Here is a 20,704-nt window from a genome sequence, read left to right as displayed (position 1 = left end):
TCTTGGAGACCACTGATGACTTGTCCGTGGTGATGCAGCTCCTGGGTGGGTGGTGGTGCTGGAATGCAAACTCATTGTCCCCTAGGTGCTGCCACCTGGGTCAGGAGTGAGGCATACGTGAGGATGGGATTGGGTAAGACTTCCCTTCCCTGAGCCTCCAGGTCCACCTGTGAGCCCCATGTGACAGCCCTGTCTTTCCTTATAAGTCTGCCCCTTGGTCCCTAGAGCCCATCACAGTGTCTATGGCTGAGTGTTGGAGGACAGGCGGAGTTATCTATTCCTTTTGTGGCCTTGACGTGTTTGGGGGGGAGGTACCTTGCCCATCCTAGGCGCCAGAACCCTCCTGGTTACCTAGCTCTACCATGTAACATCTTTGCCACATTCAGCGAATGGTTTAGCTTCTCTGAGTCTCCATTTGAAAACCTAAAGCATACTGAATTCTGAAGCATGTGTCCTACCAAGGATTCCTGATAAGAGACCATGAACCGGTAGCGCCTACTTCTAGGGCCTGGGAGGTATTTGCCGAGTTACTGCAGACACAGAGCAGCTTGGTGGAACAGGCACTTGATAACTGGTAATCTGTCATCATCATCATCATCACTTGGAATTGACTGAAATGGGTGAATAAAGAAATGACGTGTCTGGAATTCTGAAAAGGCTGTTGAGAAAGTCTCTGAGGACATCCTGGAGAAGGGGCAGGGATATGGGTCAGATGTCAGGACAATTGGCCTGGCAGCTAAAACTGGGAGTGGACGAGCTGCTTGAGGACGTTCTTCCCAGCCAGAGACCATGCAGGCCTCCGTCCTCCACCTGGGACTGCCCTGCATTTTGTCAGTGACCTGGATGGAAGCCCAGGGGGCCTGTGGATCAGAGGGGCAGGGGCCTCCACGGCTGTGGGGGAACAGGCTGAGGGAGGTAGCACTGGGCAGCAGCCTTGTGTACACATGCCCAGGGCCTTCGCTGACCTAAGCACAGTGGCTCAGCTGCCTGACAGGCACAGGGGAACAGAAAGCGTGTTCACAGGGGCAGAGTGCCCAATCTGGGGAGAGAGCAGGCTTGGTCCCCGTGGACTGTGCAGGCTGCCTGCCGAGCTTCAGACATCAGTCCCTGGCCCTATGAATGAAAACTGAGGCTTCCCCCAGAGCAGCCCTGCCCACGTCTGCGTGCTTTGTACAGCAGGAGTCTCTGAGGCTTCTTTAGAAAAAGTGGTGATTTAAAAGAGTTCAAAACTACCAAACGGGATGACATTCCATGGCTCTAGGACCGTTCTGTGAGAGCATGTTCATTCATTCACTAGTCTTAACACAACCCCTGTCCATGCTGTCAGGTGGCCTTCGGGCTCCCTGGGGAGCCCAGACTCCTACCTGAGGTGGTCCCGTGACCAACGCAGAGCAGAAAGGGGCCAACATCAGAAATAATAATAATAATAGTGATTCTTTTATTATAACAGGGATAGAGTAATAATAGTATAATAGCAATGGTGATATAGTAATAATAGTATAGTAGTAATAATATTGATAATAGCTGTTTGTAGATGCATAATAGTTACCATTTTACTGGTGATATCTCATTTAATCCTCTCCATAACCCTATAAAGAAGCCCGTTTTACCAAAAGGGCACTTGAGGCTCAGAGAGGCCCAGTAATTTGCCGATAGCTTGAATTAAGATTTGAACCAAAGTGGTGTGAGAACTTGAGCTGGCCCAAGAAGTGCAGTTGGCAGAGTGGGCTCATGGAGTGGGGATGGCCTCCTGCAGGAGGTGAGAGGAAGCTGAGCCCTAAAGGTGTGATGACGGGTCTGTGGGAGGGGAAGGGAGTGAAACCATGGGAGTGAGACATAGAAACCATGTCTAACCTTCTCAAATGAGCTGGACTCAACATATGTTACTGCAAACTGAATGTTTTTTAACAATCCTGTACATTTATGTGGTGATTAGATGTGAGAACCACATCTGGTTTTTGTTGAGTGCTTACTGTGTACCTTGCACCATGCAGAGAGCTTTTATTTGCATCGACCTATTTAATCCTCACTGCACCCCCACCCATTTCACAGAGCTGAGGGGTCTTGCCTGTCATCTCCCAGCTAGGGGTCTTTGGAGCCAGATTTGAGTCCCAGTGTGCCTACCACTGAGCTGACAGCAGCCTGGGTAGATGGAATTCAGAATTTTGCTTCACTGAAAGAAGGGACATGACTTTCCCACTGCTCCTCGATTAAAGGTTGACTAGGGATTTTTGGACAAGATTCTTGGACTTGACGGCCAATCCCCATTTTGAGTTCAGGGGCTGCAACTGACTCCAGAAATCCAGCCCCAGGAGCTGTTTGTGAAGGGACAAGAGAAAAGATGTATCCCACTTCACACAGGGCTGGTATATAATCAGCTACATAAATGAGGAAGCCTGCTTCATGGTTCTTTGTACCCCAACAGTGTAAAACTGTGAAATTTTCATCAGCATAGAAAATAAAAACCAAGGAAAAGTATAAGTCCATTGGGGGAAGTTGCTTGACAATGATACCTGTGAGAGAAGAACCCATCCAAGTTTGCCAGGTGCAACCTCCCCCACCCCCTCATCCCCGGCAGGAGGCCAAGATTGGGAGATCCCAGAGCTTACAGAGGCGCAGGTCTCTGTCACACATTGTGTCTCCAGTAGAGCCATGTCTGCACCCTTATGGTGCTTTGCTCTGGGCATTGCCTTGTGCCTGTGGATCACCCCTCTGGAGAAAGGCCCCTCCTGCAATCCTTAACATCTAAGAGATGCATTTGCCGAGCTGCAGCTGACTAGAGAATTTGGATGGGTGGTACCAACTGCAGATGTGAGAGGCATTTAGACCCCATTGCTTGGAAAGGCCTTCTGGGTGAAGTGGCATTTCAGGTAGGCCTTGGAGATAGATAATTAATGCCATGGAATTAAGGTCCAGACTGCAGCCCCCAAATCTGGTAACACTGGTTCAACGTGCAGATACTGAGTACCTGTGCACACCCTCTCTCTTCCATTAAACCAAGAGCTCTGTGAAAAGTGGGGGTCGAGGTGGTGATTAATCTCTGACAGAGTACAGAGTGGTAGATGGATAGAAGGCTTGAATGGTGCCCCAACTGAGGTTGGCGTAAGCCTGTGGCATCCTATACACCGCCCCCTCCCCAGGAACTAGCTCCCTACCCACCTTGGGATATGAATAGGGCAGGCAGCCATTCTAGAGAAGGTCCAGCCCACCTCAGACCTGGCTACAAATCTTGAAGCATGCCACAGGGATTCTCAGCAAACCCTTCACGCTCTGTGCACCCTTCTCTGAGCTGGGCTCTGGGAACCCAGTTCCCAAAGTGGTTGCCCCTACTGGAGTACAGCGGTTCCGGGCTCGTGGCTCCATTCTGACGGCCAGCGACGGCCGCTTGAGGGAGAAAAGGCGCCCAGGGAGCGGGTCCAGGTGTCCAGGATGCCAGCACCCGGGACTCTACATCTGGGGCTGAGAACACCGACCTTGCGGTCAATCCCGGACCAGCAAGCAGTCAATCCCGGACCGGCTAGGGGGCGTGGATTCCTCAAAGTGGGTGGGGGTATGTGACCTCGTTCCAGAACACTGGCTGCGAGGCCGCCGGAGGTGAGGGGCAGTCGGCGGCCCACACCCCCGAGGGTCTCCGTCCCTCCTCAGTTCCGCCCCTCTGTTTCTGGTCTCCCACCCCCGCCAGGTCCCTGAGCCCGGGGGCCTCGGGCGGCCTCGGTTGCGGTCGGCGCGGCTCGGCTCGGCGTCGCCTTGGCAACAGCGGCTTAGGGGGCGGGGGCGACGTGGCGGGCTGGGTCGGGCGGGCCGGCTGCGCGGGGTGGGTTGGGCTGCGCTGCGCGGGCCGGGCCGTCGGCGCTCGGTCGGCGGGCGGGCCGCGAGCCACTGGAGCCGAGCCCGAGCCCGAGCCCGCGCCCACCTTCGGCCGCGCGGCCGCCGGAGCGAGGGCGCGGGTCCCGCGCGGGTCCCGGGCCCGCCGGCGCGGCGCTAACCCCGCCTCCCCTTCCCCCTCTTGTCGCCCCGCGCGCAGGGCTTCCTCAGCCGCCGCCTCAAGGGCTCCATCAAGCGCACCAAGAGCCAGCCCAAGCTGGACCGCAACCACAGCTTCCGCCACATCCTGCCCGGGTTCCGGAGCGCCGCCGCCGCCGCCGCCGCCTCCGCCGCGGACAATGAGAGGTGAGCCCGCCGCCCAGTCCGGCCTGCCCGCGCAGCCGCCGGGGGATGCGCCCCCGAAGGGCGCCGGGACAAAGCGAGAGCCCGGACTGAGGCGCGTTGTAAGGGAGAAGATATCCCACGCGGCCTCCGGGAACTTGTGGGGCCACCGCGGACTAAGGGGCACGAAGGGAGGACCCTTGTCTCTCTGTCCCCAGCGTGAGGAGGGGGTACCCGCGGCTCGGGGCGGGGCCAGGTGGGAAATGCCCTCGCCGAGAAGTCCTGCGTTGTCTTGTCGAGGTGGGCATTGTTGCCCGGGCCGTGCAGTGCCCAGAGCTGGGGACGGAAGTGGTGCCTCCACCCCTAGGACCCATCCCCCTGCCTTCGGGAGCCCCTGGGCATCTAATACAAAAGGCATTTTCAGCTGAGTTCTGTTGAGACCAGGAAGCGCCCGTCGTGAGGAAAAGGGTGAACATCTGGAGGGGAGGAGCAGGGGGCTGGGCCGCTTAGGGGGCGCATCTGCTCTAAGTAGGGCGCGTGCTCCTCTGGGGGCTGGGAAGAGCTGAGGGGCCAGTGCCCAGGCCCTGAGCTGGGGGGGGGGGTCGTCACTGGCCTGAGGCCCAGGCAGAAGGACATCCCCCCGTCCATTCAGGGCAGCTGCGTGCCTCTCCTCTCCATTCCCAGGCTTGCTTCCTGCTCCGTTTCCTTCTCCTGGGCAAACTGGGAGCAGGTGTGGAAATTCCAGGGGGAGGTGGCTTGTGGGGTAGAGGAGGAGAGGGAGGAGTAGATGGTTCAGCCTGCCGGGAATCATGGGCATTGACAGCTGAGCAGGTTTGAGCGCGCAAGGGCAAGCCATCCTGTCCGTTTGGGGGATGCCGGGTGGACATAGCTTCTTAGGGTCCAGTCCCTCCTTGAGCTGTGTCAGCACGTACACCTTTCCACTTGGGCACAAACACAGTGATGGATTCCTGTGCCAGTTAGAACATGTCCCTGCCCAGCTAGTGGAAGTAAAAGAATGGGCAGGGACTAAGGATCTTTTTCAGCATTGAGCCCCGACATCTCAGATCCCAGGCATATGCCTTCATCAGGCTGTATCAGTGTGTATGATCAGCCAGTTGGCACACCCTGTAGGAGAGGCACAGGTAGAATGAAAATCTCTTTCCCTTCCCTTTTGGTTCTAGCAGGCCAAGGAGTGCAAGTTACAACCCAACTCCTGCTTAAGCCTGAGTAACTGTTTAAACTGGCCCCTGACGTCTTCCCTAAGTGTTGTCCCACCCCAACTCCAGGTAGAATTGCTGGACCTTTCGTTTCCATCAGCCTGGAGCTGCTTTCTCCAGTGCATCCCGACTGCTGCTTGCAGCTGGCTTCCTCCCCCAACTGCCATGCTGTCTGAGGCAGGACCCCCAGCCTTGCTCAGATGGCTGTGGCGCCCCAAGGGATCAGGCGTGCCCTGGCAGGAAGATGCAGCCAGGCCAGAACTCAGTGCTGGGTGCAGCCACTGCGTCTTTGAAAATCTTGCTTCCCATCTTTGTTATTGTCTGGGCAGCAGGCCGCCCTGATTTGCTGCCTTCCTCCCTCTGCCTGGGCCTTGCCTCCGGCTCTCTCCCCCAGGAACATGCCCTTCTCTGCACTTTCCTTGGCAGGGATCAGGACCCTCTGTACCCGCATACGGGGGCTTGTGTACGTATCCTGGTTTGTGTGCATGTGGCGGTTATCTGGGGAGCAGGAGAAACAGCAGGCAGTCTGGCCTCTGAGTGTATCTGCCCTCCCGGGAACAGGCGGCATGCATGTCATGTTTACTTCCAGCGGGAAACCTGCACGGAGAAGCCGGTAACACTCAGCTGGCAATCCTGGCCAGAGATCAGGGCATGGCCAAGATGACCCTGTGCAGGTCCCGTCCCGCCCTGCCTCAGATCAGACCCACCTTGCTGAGGGGACACAGTGTGGGTGATTGAGAGTGAAACTACAAACCCGTTTTTGGAAACGATGGTAAACGGTAGCGGCTGGAGCAGAATGTTACTGAGAGCAGTGTGGAATTGTCTTATTAATTTTCTATGAACAAAATCTGGCTTGGTGGCTTCTCTGGCACAGATGGGGAGCCCAGGTTTCCCATGGACTGCTGAGGAAACTGGTTTGAAATCCCTCTACCCACCCTTGGAGGCTTTGTCCAAACTGGGGTCTCTTGATTTGTTGCTTTGCTTAGAAATAAGATTCATCGGCTGCTTCCGGGATGGATGAGCACATATTTCTTTGGCAGCAGTCTCTGAAGTTATTCTGTTTGGAATGAGTGAGTAAAACCAATTATGATGAGCCGCGCCCCTTCCCCCCACCCTCTGTCCCCCAGTTTATGATAAACCTGAGTGGAGAGGCAACTCCTCCTACTCGAAGGTGGTGTAGTTGTGCTGTCGGAAGGCTGAGAGGACAAAATGGGTGGCCATTAGCTTGGCTTAGCAATGAGGAGGGGGTCAAATCCTGGCTCTGTGGGACTCCCACTGGGCTACCAGTCCTCACACTGGTCAGTGGGTAAGTGCATAGATACCAGTCTCAGTGAATGGTGGGACCATCGATGGGAATGGAGGTGTCCAGTGAAGAGGGGAGTGGGTGGAGGCTTCTAGGGCGGCTAGTGGGAACCCTGGTTCCTACCGGGTGGGCACTTGGGTTCTGACTCTGGATGAATTTATCTGCTCTATGGATGCTGAAGAGGCTTTGTTGCATGCTGTTTGTGTGCTCCGCTAACTGCTGTGTTCTCTCATCTGGAGGTTGGAAGCGAGTTTGTTCTGTGCTGGGATGGTTTGGCTCCCTGGGCAAGGAGTCTCATTGCCCCAGGTGTGGGGTCACTGAACCTTGCTGGATGGGGGAGAGGGCTGACATCTGGCGGTGAAGCTGGGGCCACACCAGCCAGGGTTTGGTGGGCATCACTGGACTCTTTGGGCTGAGGGCGACAGGAAAGGCTTGAACCTTTTTAGAGTAATTCCCCAGAAAATAGGCCCCAAGCAGTTGCCCAGCTGGTCTCCACAATACTTGGGCCCCTCACAGAGTCATTTCTTCGTTGGGGTCTTTGGAAATAATCACCAAGGGCAAATAGTCATTTTTCTTGGATAGCAGAAATTGATGCTGCTCAGAGCACTTTCCAGGTGAAAAAGGTATACTAGCAAATGCAGGTATTTTTTTGTTTTGCAGGCTGGAAATCTTGCTGCCTCATTTACAAGGCTGTTTAATGCTAGCAAAAGTGATATAGGATGTGGTAGCTCTGCCTTCCCAGTAGATAATTTCCAAGTCACTCATTTATTTGTTAATGTTCCTGAGTAGCTAGGAGGGTCAGCTGGCAATATTATGCTTCCTTCATCCCTTTTCTCTCTTGATACTGTTTCTGGGTGACTCTGGCTTTCTACACATGCTTGGCATATGCTCCCTCTGGGCTCTCCACATATACCCCTGCCGATAATTTCCCTGAAGTGGCTGAACCCCCTTTTCCATTCTACCCAGTCAGCTTGATGCAGAGCTCAGCTCATCAATGTGGACAACCCAGGTAAGAAATGCAAGGCTGATTTGTGTGACATTAGAGATTGATTACTCCTTCCAGGTATTATAAGTGTTGTCTGGTGTTCCCACCCCTGAAAGTTACTGTTGGTGGGATTCTGGGTATTGTAGGACCAGGGAGGAAGATACTGAGAAGTTGTTTCTTTCAGGGACCCTCAACTGGCCCTGAACAGGCAGGAATCAATTCTCCCCCTTGCATGAGGCAGTCCCAGGAAGGGTGAGGGGAAGCTTGGTGAGTAACGGGTTTTGGAAGGTGAGATCTGTCTCCAGGCCTTGGTTGATGATAGTAAATACAGGTGGGGGTGGACACCCAGGCCTGGCTTTTCTCACCTTCTCTCCTTCCCCTATTATAGACAGGAAAGGCATGGTCTTTCTCCACCTTCCCATGGGGCTGGTCTGTCAAGTGTGATGACGTCAAGATGATTGTGCAGTTTAGACATTTCCAGGAGTAACAGAAAGTATGTGATTTTTGGATCTGGAGCCAGGCATTCCTGGGGCAAGTCACTTGGCTGTTCTCAGCCTTAGTTTGCACATCTATATAATGGGCGTGATGATAATAACAGTCTTGGAAACATTGATATTAATATATTCTGCATGCATTTAAAGCATCTTTAACTTGACAATTAAGGGTCTTGCACATTTGTTAAACATTTCTTAAATTTTATTAAATAATGTGTGAGAGAGGCTCGACTGGCATGTCATAGGTGTTCAGTAACTGGCAGTTAGTGGTGGTAGGGATAAGTTGCTTTCTCTTGGTAACACTTGGTGTTTTCATCCATGATGTGGGAATAATAGCAGATAATCATATGGTGTTATTCGGAAGTTCAAGAGAGATAAGAGTTGTTGCTGTGGTGAATAGAGCTGTAAAGAGGGTCATTATTGTCTTGAACACAAGCAATAACCAGAAAACTAACCTTTGCTCCTGTCTACACCTGAAAGGCAAACCTCTCCTGTATGTGTTTTGAAAGGTCATTGTTCCGTCTTAGGCTTGTAGCGTATATATATTTTTTTGAATCATATAGGTGTTTAGGTTATTTCTAGTTTTTCTCTTTTAAAAATGCTGGTGGCATTTAAATTCTTGAATATCTGTCATTTTCTACATCTCTGTTTCCTTAGAAATGGAATTAACAGATCAAAGAATATGAAAATGTTAAGGTTTTGAGAAAAATGTCCCCCATGGAAAGCCTGTAATAATTTACACTCCTTTGATAATATTTGAATCTACTCACCTGTTTTCTCGTAGCCTTAAAAACACTGGTTTAAAAAATCTTTGCCATGTGGATAGGCAGAAAAATTACATTTCTTTGTCATTTTCATTTATTTGTTATTAAGTGATTGAACATTGTTTTCTTGAGTTTAATGGTCGGTAGTGTTTCTTATTTTGTGACTTGTCTATTCCTGTCCTTTGCTTTCTGAACATACTCTGCCAAGCCGTTTGCAGGATTCTTGGTTGCCCTGTTTGGCCTTCCTCAGCTTTGAGAGGCTCCATGTAGGTAGATCTTTGTTAAAGGGGTTTCTGCCTTCCAAGAGTTATAGCAGGGAATCCATTAATTTCCTTCCTTAAGGCTTATCCTGCTCTCTCCTTTATTGTCTCTTCCCCTTCTTTTCTCTCATTTATAAATAGGAATCAGATTTGATTCTTAATCTTATAATTACCATAAGGAGGCCTTACATTTATATAACACTTTGAGAGGTTTTCTACCCTACAGGGTTGGTAGGTAGTGAAAGGGCTATTAGATCCAGGGAAACTGAGGCATGAAGGTGGGATCAACACAGGAAAAAGCCAGGCTGGGTGACCCAGGATCCCAGAAATTCTTGGGTTCCAACCCACCTGCCGCATTGTACTTGGAGTAGCTGTGGGGGTGGGGCTGACCGTAGCCGCACACAGGCACATGATTCTGAGCCTCATCTCCAGAGCAGGAGGGGAAAGGCACAGAACATGACCTGGGTATATAGAAGAACCAATTTATTTTTTGCTTTCTCATTTTTATTGCTCTCTGTTTAGATCTGCAGCTCCCTCATGTACCTTCCAGAGATTTGAGCTGGGCAATATTTGTAGGAACGGTGGAAATTAGCTAGTGAGAATGTGATCAACCCCAGACAGGGGTTTCAAAGGCTCCAGAAGCCTATCTCTGTACAACTATCTGTAGGCATGTGTGTGTCTGTGGACACATGTTTTTAATATGTCTTGCTTGTATGTACTTGTTCTCATGAGGGTATGTGTATGTTATATGTAAATGTTGTATGTGCCTGTGCATTTTAAATGAGTTAATACATGTAAAGCATCAGGAGCAGTGCTTAGCACTTTGTATCAGTTTGGACACTCTGAATTGGCCAATTGTATAGGTCAAAAAATGGTTGACTATCGGCAGTTGCATATTGTTCAACCTTATGAGCGCTCCGTAAGTATCGATTACCATTATTATTAGTAGTATTGTGTCTGTTTTCTTGTGTGTGCATGTCTACTAGTGTATATGTGTGTGTTTATAGATGTCCTGTTATGTCTGTGTTTATAGTGTGTTCTTCTTTGAGTATGCATGTACACATACCAGTGTACAGTTTCTGTCTACACTGAGTGTGTAAACACTGAGCTCTGGCCAGTTTTGTGAACAAAGGGCTCACCTTTTTTGGAGAGCACTTCTCGAGGGTTTCGCAACTATTTGGGCAAGGACAGCAGTCCCCTGGCTCCCTCTCCTCTTCAAATGCCAGGTAGGGCCCAGGCCCAGGATGCTAGGCCTGAAGGGTACCATGGGACCTTGGGTATCCACCACTAGTAACTCTGTCTATTTCCAGGCCTCATGTCTGAAGATATGTAAATCATCTCTTTAATAGAATTCCTTTGCAAAATATTACTTGAGCCAGAAAGTTAATTACCAGACTCTAATTAATGGCTATTTTAGAAGGCCACAGAAGAGAGCCGGAAGAGATCACAGGGAGACCAAAAAGGCAAGAAGGAAAAACAGGCAGCTCCCCCATCCAGCTAGGTGACTGCTTCCCAGGGTGGCAGAGCATACTGAGCCCACCACCTCATGTTCTAAGCTGCCTGCCTCACTCCCCTGTGCTGACCAGCTGTGAGTGGATGGAAAATAACCCTGCACAGAGAGCAGAGGCTGGTAGACTTCTGGCTCTGTCTGTCCTTCCACCTGTGAGGAGTAGCCTGACAGCATTTCCAGCCTGGGGCCTGGGTGTGTATGTACGTGTATTTGTAACTGTACACACACATGCTTTTGTGAGGGCAGTAAGTTGGCATGGAGAGCAAGCCTGGACAGAGGAGAGGCTGTACTGTCCCCCTCCCTACCCATACTTTAGAGGCCTCAGAGCAGAGCAGCCAGGTGACATGCCATGGGAGGGACAATGACTGGCCACTACCCTGAAACTCAGGGACCTGGGGACCCTACCTGTGGAGGACCTGCCCCCTCACCACACCTCCCCAAGGATCTGAGACAGCTTCCCCCAGGGCCGAATCCCCTCACACCATGACAGTCGAGCCAGGCTAGAGCGCAAAGAGCATGGGCCCAGGAGGGTCAGGAACTCAGTGTAGTCCGCCTCTGGAAAGCCACTGAAGCTCTCTGAGTGTCAGTGCTCAGTGTGGAGTAACCTGTGGCCCAAGTCTAAAGTGGAACCTTGCCTTAGGTCCCCCATCTTTCCCCTCAGGAGAACAGAGTGAAGTGAAAAACGGAACACCAAGCCAGGGTTGGCCCTGCCATTCCTTTTCTGTATGGCCGTAAACAAGTCCCAGTTCCTCTCCAGTTTCCTTCTGCCTGTCCATTGAGAGAAAGTGTACATGCATGTTCACTTACCTCAAAGGATAACTGGCAAAGCTCAGACGAGATGATAATGGTAATGATATGGCAGTTCCCCCTCCTTGCTGGGGACTTCCGGGAAGGTGGCTTACATTACCATTACTTCCCACACCCTGCATGCTCACACATACCTGGGAGTGCACAGCCTTGGCTACCACTGTGTGTGCTCCTGCCGCACCACATGCCACATGGGTGTGTGCATGTAAGGACCTTCTTTAGCATCTGGAAGCAAGTCCTCGTGGAAGCCACCAGTTTGCATACCAGGCATCCCCTCTCTACCAGGCTGGTGGTGGGTTGAGGACCCAGGGGAGGAAGGGTGAGAAAGGACTGCCCAGGGCTGGAAGCCCAGCCCTATCCTGGGGAAATGCCAAGGTTAGGGCTGTCCCACCTGCTTCTGCTCAGGAGGCCTGCATACATACTCCTGACTTCAACCCCTGTCACTGCCTGGCCCTGAGCTGAGAACGCTGTAAAGCAGTGATGGCAGTGCCTGACGGAGGGTTGGCCAGAATCTCTGACAAGAGTGCTCTATGGGAAGAGCTGTCAGCAGAGGAGGTACCCAGTGTTTGCTGAGTGACTGTGCTCAGGTTCTCTAAGAGGGGCAGGGCAGACGGTGGCCTCCATCCCCTCCTTAGAGGTTCCCCCCAAAGCAGCCTAACCATCCTGCCACTACCCCTTCCACTGTGGAGACAGCCTAGGCCTGGGAGGGACAGGAACTTGGTGTGATCCGCCTTTGGAAAGCCACCACAGCTGAGTCTTAGTTTTCTCACCTCTCCGGCAGGCAGGGCTAGAGTGCAGGAATTGCCTAGAGAGGGGATGGGTTTGCTCATTTCTCTGCATCAGATGGTTGGGGTGAGAGGTGGAGGTTACTCCCTGGTACAGTGTCGAAGTCCTTTCCCCACCTCCATTTTCTCTGGGCAGCCCCCTTGAGGGGGTGGGAGGCTCAGGGCCCTTTCAGATCCCTGTCTTTACTGGCACTGGCCACCCCTTGGGTGGCCCTGGAGCCTTCACCTCTTGCCTGTCATCTGACCTTGCCCAAAAAGGGTCCTTGTTTACAGACTCCACCTTATTGTAAAAGAGCACATTGGGCAGAGATATAGATGACACCCAGTAGCGCAGACTCTAATTTGATGTGATGTTGTCGTGGGGAGTTTTCATACCAAGGGCCGAGAATTAGTGTAGCGTCTCCCCGTGCCCACTGACTAAGGGAAAGTTAATTTCATGCTCTGTCTTTTTGACATTCGTAATCAAAGCATTGTATTGCAGCTGCAGATTGTTAGCATGTGAAGGATGTGTGAGCCTCAGAACAATTACTGTTTCCGGCTAGGGAGGAGATTGATTAATTGATTGTTCACAGCCCCACCCCCTCTACTCCTTTGTCTCCTTCCTGCCTTCTTTCCCTCCTTCCAGCTTTCCCAGCTTTCCCCAGGAAACAGTCCCAGAATTAACTTTAATTAGAACCCCACTGCCTGACCTGGAGCACTTGGTGAAATGCAGATTCTTGGGCCACTGCAACCCCAGACCTTTTGAATTAAACTTTCTGGGTGGGATAATCCTGTTTCCCCAGAGTTTGAGAACCGTTACCCAAGTTTGTTTCTGATGCAGGAGACGTAGGAATTGTGCTCTAGCTGTGTACCCGAGACTTTGCTTGGTACTTTTCATGTTATGTTCTTATTGATTCCTTGTAGCAAGAGGGCTTTTCTTTCTCATTTCATAAAAAGAGAAATTGAGGCTTCAAGAGGGGAAAGTGACATGTCCAGAGTCACACACTGGGGCAAACCCCAAACCCCATGTCCAGACTACTTTCCATTCCCTGGTTGATGTCCCAGATCCCACCGTCAACCTGTTATATTCTTTGTTTTAAGATTGCCTTTTGAAATATAACCCTCCTTTTTGGAAGAGTGTCAGTAGCCATCCCTTGTACTTGTGCAGGGCTGTCACTATAAAAGACTCTTGCCCCAGGTCTGTCAAGGGTGAGTGAAGCAGGAGTCTTAAGATTATGCTCTGCATTTTACAGATAGCTTCTGTGAGGCTCAGAGGCAAAAGATTATGCCTTTGCTTGTATAGCATTTGAGCGACAGAACTGGAATTGGAACTTGTCTTCTAACTCCAGGGCCAGTACTTCTGGTCCACCACGATTTCTTTTCTAGCCCATTACCCGGTTACAGGTGGGGGAATTGAAGTTCCATGAGGTGTAGTCACTTACCTATGATCAAGAGAGTAGCAGTAGCTAATTCAAACCCAGGTACCTTGGGATGAAAGTCCACAGAACACAACTGGCCAATGTGTCAGGGCTGGACCAGGTGCCCTTGGCCCCCACCTGGGAGTCCTTCAGCATAGCCTGGAAGATCCTGGCTCAAACTTGAGAGGGGCTGTCTATCCAGAGACCACCTGGAGAGGCCAGGCCAGGTGAAGCAGACTGCACTTTTAACCAACAGATCATGGCCTGGTAGTTGTGGAGAGGAGGAGGGTATGGGAGGGGCTGGGGGTATCTGGGCCTGTGAATCTGGGCTTGTGAGGGGTAGAGCTGGAATTTGAACCCATGACTGCCTTACTCCAAAGCCCCCATCCCATACACTGCCAGTTGCTGGGGGAGGTTAATAGCAGTCACCCAGAGCTGGTGGCCCGTTTTCACTAGCTGCTTTGCTTGGGGCCTCAGTTTCCCTATCTCAATAAAGCAAAAACAGAACCACAAAATATAAGAGGGGCCAGGATTCCAGGAAGGATAGCAGGCTAGCAGAGGGTCTTTGCTGAGCTTTGGCTCATCTTATTCAGGTCTCAAAGCCCCTGGAGCTTTTGCAAAATGGAGCTGTTGTAGCAGGGATGGGACCATGATACTTTTCATCTCTGCCTTTTTTGTGGCAAACTGCTGAGTGCCATGATCACAGAAGTACCCACTGCCTTGCATGGCCACTTCTGATGGGCCAGATTCCACCTGGCACTTTTTCGTTCATTTTTTCATGTAATCCTTACAGCAACATTGTGAAGGTTAGGTGCTATTACTGTCCCCATTTTAGAGAGAAGAAAATTGAGGTTCAAAGATGGGGCAAGTTGCCCAAGTCATACAGATAATAAGTGGCAGAGCTGGGATTTAGACCCGGTGGTCTGGCTTTATGTATAGAAACCCTTGCTATCAACCTCTGCTTTATATGGTCTCTGCTCTGCTTTATATATTCCACGTTCTGTCAATCATCACATAAACTGCCTACCACCTATGAGACATGTGTGTGTCAGGCCTTTTGCATTATCTGTATGTGATCTCTGATCCTCATGACTACCCTCATTGTACAGGTGAGGACACTGGTCCTTAGGGAGGTAAAATCACTTACCAGGGCAACGGTCACTATGGAGGTAGAGTATAAGTCTCTTTGGATCCAAAACTAGTGCCCTCTCTAGCAGAAATAGCTAACATTTCGTGGGCACACCCCGTGGGTCAGACTCTTTTCTAAGAACTTTGCTTAGAACACATTTCACTGTCATAACAACCCCCATGTAGTATATATTGTTGTTATCCCCAGTATAGAGAAGGAAACTTGAAATGGCAGAGCTAAGACTTGAACCTCAGTAGTCTGGCTCCCAAGTCTGTGCTCTTTCCCCTTCCACAGTCCTACCCTTCTCCCTCTTCTGCAGATGAAGAAATTGAAGCTCCAAAAGGCAAAGTCATTTGCCCTGAATCAAACAGCTAGTGAGTAGCAGAGATAGGATTTGTACTCAGGACTTTCTAAGATGTTTCACTGTGAGAACATAGCAGCAGCCAGTAGGAGGTGGAGGGTGGAGTGGTTGGCTTTCCACACCCCTTTCCCCGCCCCCAAGGTCAACATGCAGAGGGTGACTTTTATCATTGCCTGCGGTGGAGGTGGGGAGGGTCAAGGAAAAAACAAAAAGTATCCACCATTGGCAGGGACTCCCCAGACCAACCTTTTTCTGTATCTGCTGGAAAATGGGAGACCTCCATTTACCCAGTGCACTATTGCAGTACCCTCACTAGGGGGTCCCTGAGGGTGATGCTGCCCAAGTGACATAGTCTTCGGTGGACTGGAGATGGTGCTGGGCATGTGTGCAGCTGCAGACCTTGTTCCTCTATCATCCTGGGGTAAGGAGCGGGGAGTTAGGTGTGGGGCATTTGACAATGTCATGGGTCAGGGGTTCTGTCAAGGCCCCTGTCCAGCATGCTGTAGGTGGTCTTGTTGCCTTGACCTTGGTTTGAAGTCCACATTTGGGGTGATGGTTGTTCATGAGGCTGATGAAAACCAATTCCCAGAAATTTCAGAGTGAAGAGATGAATGGAGCTGGCAGGAACTTGGTGTGTACTCTGTTCAGTTTCCCAAACTCAGTTTCAGAGGTTACTGGAGATGAAACCAGCTGTTTTGCCTCAGAGGGTTTGTGTGCTCAGATAAATTTTGCATCCCTACTCTAGAGTCATTCTGTGATTCAGGACATTAAAGGCCCTGAGAGGTCCTACAGTAGAGAAACCAGTTTTGCTCTGTTTAATCCAGGATTTCCTGTTTGTGTGTTTGTGTGTATTTTGTTTTTCCGAGGAGTAGCTGTTAGCATCTGTGAGGCGGTAGTGTTCTGCAGAACAACAGTTGGCAAACCACTAGTTTGAGGTGTTACCTCTCCTTGGAAACTTATTTTTTTAAGAGGGACTTTGGCAGTACTCCATGCCTTTAGGACATACAGGATTGAACCTTCTGTGATGGCATTGCCAGCCCAGCGACAGTTGGTGGGGTGTGATTTTTTGAACAAAGACCTCCCGGGTCCTCAGACTCATTCCTCAAAGTGGCTACCAGCTTTCCCATGTGGGACATGGGGCCTGGCTCTGGTGGGATCCTCAGTGGGGTTCTGGTCTTAAGGGGGGCTAGCCTGGGTCCAGATGTATGTGGATTATTATATTATTAAAATAATATATATTATTATTATATTCTGTTGAGCTTTTGCAGGCTGAGTATCTCCCCTCTTGTACCTGGCAGCTTAGGCTCTGGGTCTCCCCATCCCCCACTGGACTCCTTCTGCAGAAGGCAGGAGTCGGGCAGAAGCTGCCCACTGATTTGCATAATTGCACCATCCCCTGAATAATTAATAAAGCTCTGTCCTTGCTGGGAGCAAAGTCTGCACCATTATGGATGGGTTTGCCATGGATGGGTTTGCCGGAGCTCTTTCAGCGAGCTGCTAGTTCCCGGACTTCTCGGCCTTTCCTGGCATGGAGCCCCCCAGAGATAAAGAGGACACTGGGTAGAGGAAGGAGGGCTGGTGTGTTCACATGGCTCCTGTAGCATAATAGGTGGGGGAGGTAGTGCATGCACATAAATGGGGTCTCCAGCATACAGATGATTTTGGATTCTATATTCTCCTTGGTTTCTGTGGCCCCATAAACTCTTCTCTGAAGTATAATGAACTGTTGTAGGGACTTAACCCCTTTTCTCATAGCCTGAAAGGGGCAGTGTATAGCCAAAGGGTAAGAGCAACAAGGGTAAGTTTTCAGGTAAGAGCAAGAGAGAGCAAGGTATTTCTGCTTTGGCCCCTTCCTTCTTATTCTTCAGTCCCTTTGGGTTTCTAGTCCTGTTAAGGTCAGGGATAGCCTGGGAGTGACTCCTATTTGAGATTTCTAAGTCTCTTCTTTGGGTGCTTGATTGAAGTAAATTTGCCCTCAGAGCATTTGGTCTTTCTTCCTAGTCATGCTAGAAAGAAAGATTGAGGAGTGGCCCTACCCGTTATTTAGTTGATGTTAAGGAGAGACTGTTGGGCTAGGTCTTGCCTTCTTCTGCACCTCCCCCAAGTCATTCCCCAAAGGGCAGATAGGAGTTGCTTCCTAAACCCAGTTTGTTTTGTGGATGTAGTAGGTTTGGGAGAAGAGGATTCCATAGTGCAATACAGGGAAGTATCCAGTGAGCCAGTATAGGCAAGTTTCTTCAATGTGTGACTCCTTGGAGCCTTTAACATGCTCATGTGCATCTGTCTACAAGAGAAAATACAAGATGCTCTGCTTCCCATCCGCACTGACTAGCCAGGATGTGTTTGGACGTCTTCAATGATGTGGACCTCCTTACCAACTGGGGCAGACCATGCCGTTGCTGAACAGTGCCAACCCTTGGAAACTTTCCCTTTTGTGAACTTCCATAGCCAACATTCATTTACTGTTTAGTCGTCATATTAGCTAGGGAGGTGGCAGAGCAGAAATTATTCCATTTTACAGATAAGGAAACTTAGGCTCAGAGAGGGTAATTATCGCAAAGGCACATAGTGATAGAGTCTGTATTTAAACCCACATCTGCCAGCTGGGCTTTCAACCCCTTCTTAAAAAAAAATTATTGTGGTAACATATATATAACATAATATTTCCTATTTTAACCACCTTCAAGTGTACAATTCAGTAGTGTTAATTACGTTCACAATGTTGTGCTACCATCACCACCATCCGTTACCAGAACTTTTCCATCACTCTAAACAGAAACTCTGTATCCACTTGGCATCTTTTCCCTTGGTCACCAAGAAACCATTTGACTTCTGGATTAATGTCATTATATTGGATGGGGTTGGTTCTTGGAGCCTTGGGGCCTTGTTGCTCTTACAGACCCCTTCCTAGTTTGCTGGGACTAAGTGGGAGTACAAGGGTGGGGGGAAGCTAAAACCCTGTTTAATAGTCTTCCAGCTATGGGGCCCAGCTTTGGAGCCATACCCAAATATAGGCATAAAATTGCCAGATGTCCTACTTATCAAACCATTGCTGACCCTCTCACCCTTTTCCTTCTGACTTTGGAGAGCCACTGACCAAGGCACAGGCAACTTGGTACTAATCTGTTTACCACAGCTAAGCTTGGAGACTGCCCTGAGACAAGAGGTAACTTCAGGACTTGGGTCAACTGTTTTATGTCTCAAGAATCTCCCTGGGTCATACCATGGAAGGGACCGCATTGCCCCCCAAGTGGCACATTCACCTTGCTCCCAAAAAGAGCACCCACACAGAGAGCATCCTTTTAAATGAAATTCTGCTCTGCTGACTCTGTGACTGAGGTCTAGACATGGCTTCCTAACCGCCTGTGTGATCTGGGAGAAGCAATCTTTGAACCTCTGTCTCTTCATCTTTTAAATGTGCAGGGTATCGGTGCCTATCACTAGGGTTGTGAGGTTTAAATCAGATCATGTTATCACTTGATAATTTTATGACATTGTCATCACATGTGTACAAACACACACTGTCACATTCACACACACTGTACTTTCAAGCTTCTGTCTGAGACCCCAGAATCCTGCCAGCAAATCTGGTCCAGCCCTCCTAGGGTCCACCCCATCATGTAGCAGGAGACTGCCCAAGATGGGCATGAAATGATGTTTGTGCCAACATTTCTCCCACTTAGAAAATCAATATTCTGTGGTCTGCCTAATTGCTCTGTTGCTGCTAAATGAGTCATTAATGGAGGGAAAATAGCAAATGCACTGTGAGATTAATGGGAGAAAATAGTTGGCAAATGACTTTGGTTTGCTTCCGAAACTCCGAAAAGGTGTTACTATGAGAAATCTGGGAGCCATGCAAGGCCACATCCCAAGCAGTAGTCTCATATAGAGTCTGCCCTGTGCACACATGTATTTTAGCAAGCAGTCATAGCAACAATCCCATGACCTCCTGTAAACCCAGGGCAAGCCCCTGCTTTGCCCTCCTATGCTCAGAGAAGCGCCTTGCAGTAACTGCCAACTTTCTCATTGGCTTGATCCTTCAGGTCTTCCATTAAGTGCTGGAGCTCAGGGTCAAACAGAGCCCTGGACTCTGAGAGCAGCTTCCAAAGGTTGGCCTGCCAATCTTGCCTGAATTTTAGGGCAGGTTCAGCCAGGGTGGTGATGCCTATATGGTCTTTTTATCAATGGTCACATATCTAGAACCCACTTTTTGGGCGAGTGGAAGCGTATTTCTAAGTGCTAAATAGTAACACTACATTCTTTTTCGTGTAGATTTACAGAAAACAATTTAATGGACTTTCTATAGCTACCCTAGGCATGTGGATTCCTGATTAAGGGAGTCCTACAAATCTGCCCTTGGGTAGATTCACTTAAGTCACACACATATAGTTATCACACAGTTTGTAATTTGCCTTAATGTGTTTCAGTATGGATAACGTAATACTTAGCAGTACCCTGGGCACTCTGAACTGAACTTCACCTGCCTCTCCCAGGTGGTGACTTTTCCCTGCCTTCAGTTCTTCTGGTGGCGGTGGCTGGCCCTGCTAGCAGCAGCTAGGTGCTGGCCACTGAAGAAAGAGGTCAGGTGAGAGTCAGTTCATGCCCTGCTTTCTGGGGGCTCATCCTGCCTTCCTTATACCCTCTCCCACCCCCAGTCAGAGTGCACACCCCCCAGTCACCCTTCTCTTTTCCCTCCCTCCCCTCTCTCCAGGCCCAAGGGTCTCTCCAGGTCCAGATCACTCTGTGAAGGGACTCCTTAGCAGAGGTGTGGACATCATACAAGATGAGTCTATGCTGTTGGAACTCCTGCTCCAGAAGCTTCAAACTCCCAGCCAGGATCCCTGTTTGGGTTGTGTGTGACAGGGGGCTTGTTTCTAGCATGTTCTGTGTGTCCTATGTGATGGCTTTTCATGCCAGAGTTCCCCCTACAGGGCCCTTGACATTTTGTGTTGAGGGTTTTGGAAGAGCCAGGTGCTCTGTGGGTAGCTTGGCGATCAGGAGAGAGCAGCCCGTTCTAAATCACTCTGCTTGTGAAGGCAGAATCTCCGGTTCGCCCTGGCAACAGCTCTGCACCAGCCTGTCGGTGTGGCTGCTGACAGCCGTGGCTCCTGACTGGCTGCATTCTTGCTCACTCGTTAGCAGCAGCCCCGGCATCCTTCAGGCTGTGGGTGTAAAGGAAGGGCACGGGCTGGGGTCTTTGGACTTTGTGTGTTATTGTTAACCTGTGTATTATCTTGCATACTCCTGTGTGTGTGGAGTCACTCTGTCAAGGGACCCTCAACATACACTGGATCTGGATTGGGTACCAGTTAAGGTTAGTATGCAGGGACAATGAAGCCTGACTTCGAGGTCTTAACAAGTCTCTGGGGAGTCTCCAGGCTCTCTTCCTTACTGCCTCTCTCCCCTGAGTCGCCAAGTCTCCATGCCCCCAGCTCCTTTGTTACCTTGACACTGCAGGTGGAATACCTGGGTTCCCACCTAGTTTCACGGGTCATCAGCCCTGTGGTTTGGGGGGACTTACCGAAATCTGTAAAACAGAAATAATG

At 50.2% G+C, this 20,704-nt stretch overlaps 1 protein-coding gene across 6 annotated transcripts in view; it reads left to right on the top strand.

Annotated features, from left to right (window-relative positions):
* The window catches only part of DAB2IP (DAB2 interacting protein), a 188,795-nt gene that overhangs the window by 103,517 nt on the left and 64,574 nt on the right, over window positions 1-20,704 (top strand). For all 6 annotated transcript variants that reach the window (XM_077143133.1, XM_077143121.1, XM_077143139.1 and 3 more), the window contains one exon: window positions 4,025-4,170. In XM_077143133.1, the coding sequence (XP_076999248.1) occupies window positions 4,025-4,170 (146 nt within the window). The remainder of the gene's footprint in view (window positions 1-4,024; window positions 4,171-20,704) is intronic.

The sequence above is a fragment of the Tamandua tetradactyla genome, chromosome 2 (assembly GCF_023851605.1).
Source record: "Tamandua tetradactyla isolate mTamTet1 chromosome 2, mTamTet1.pri, whole genome shotgun sequence".
NCBI lineage: Eukaryota > Metazoa > Chordata > Mammalia > Pilosa > Myrmecophagidae > Tamandua > Tamandua tetradactyla.
This window is presented reverse-complemented; position numbering and strand designations above follow the sequence as displayed.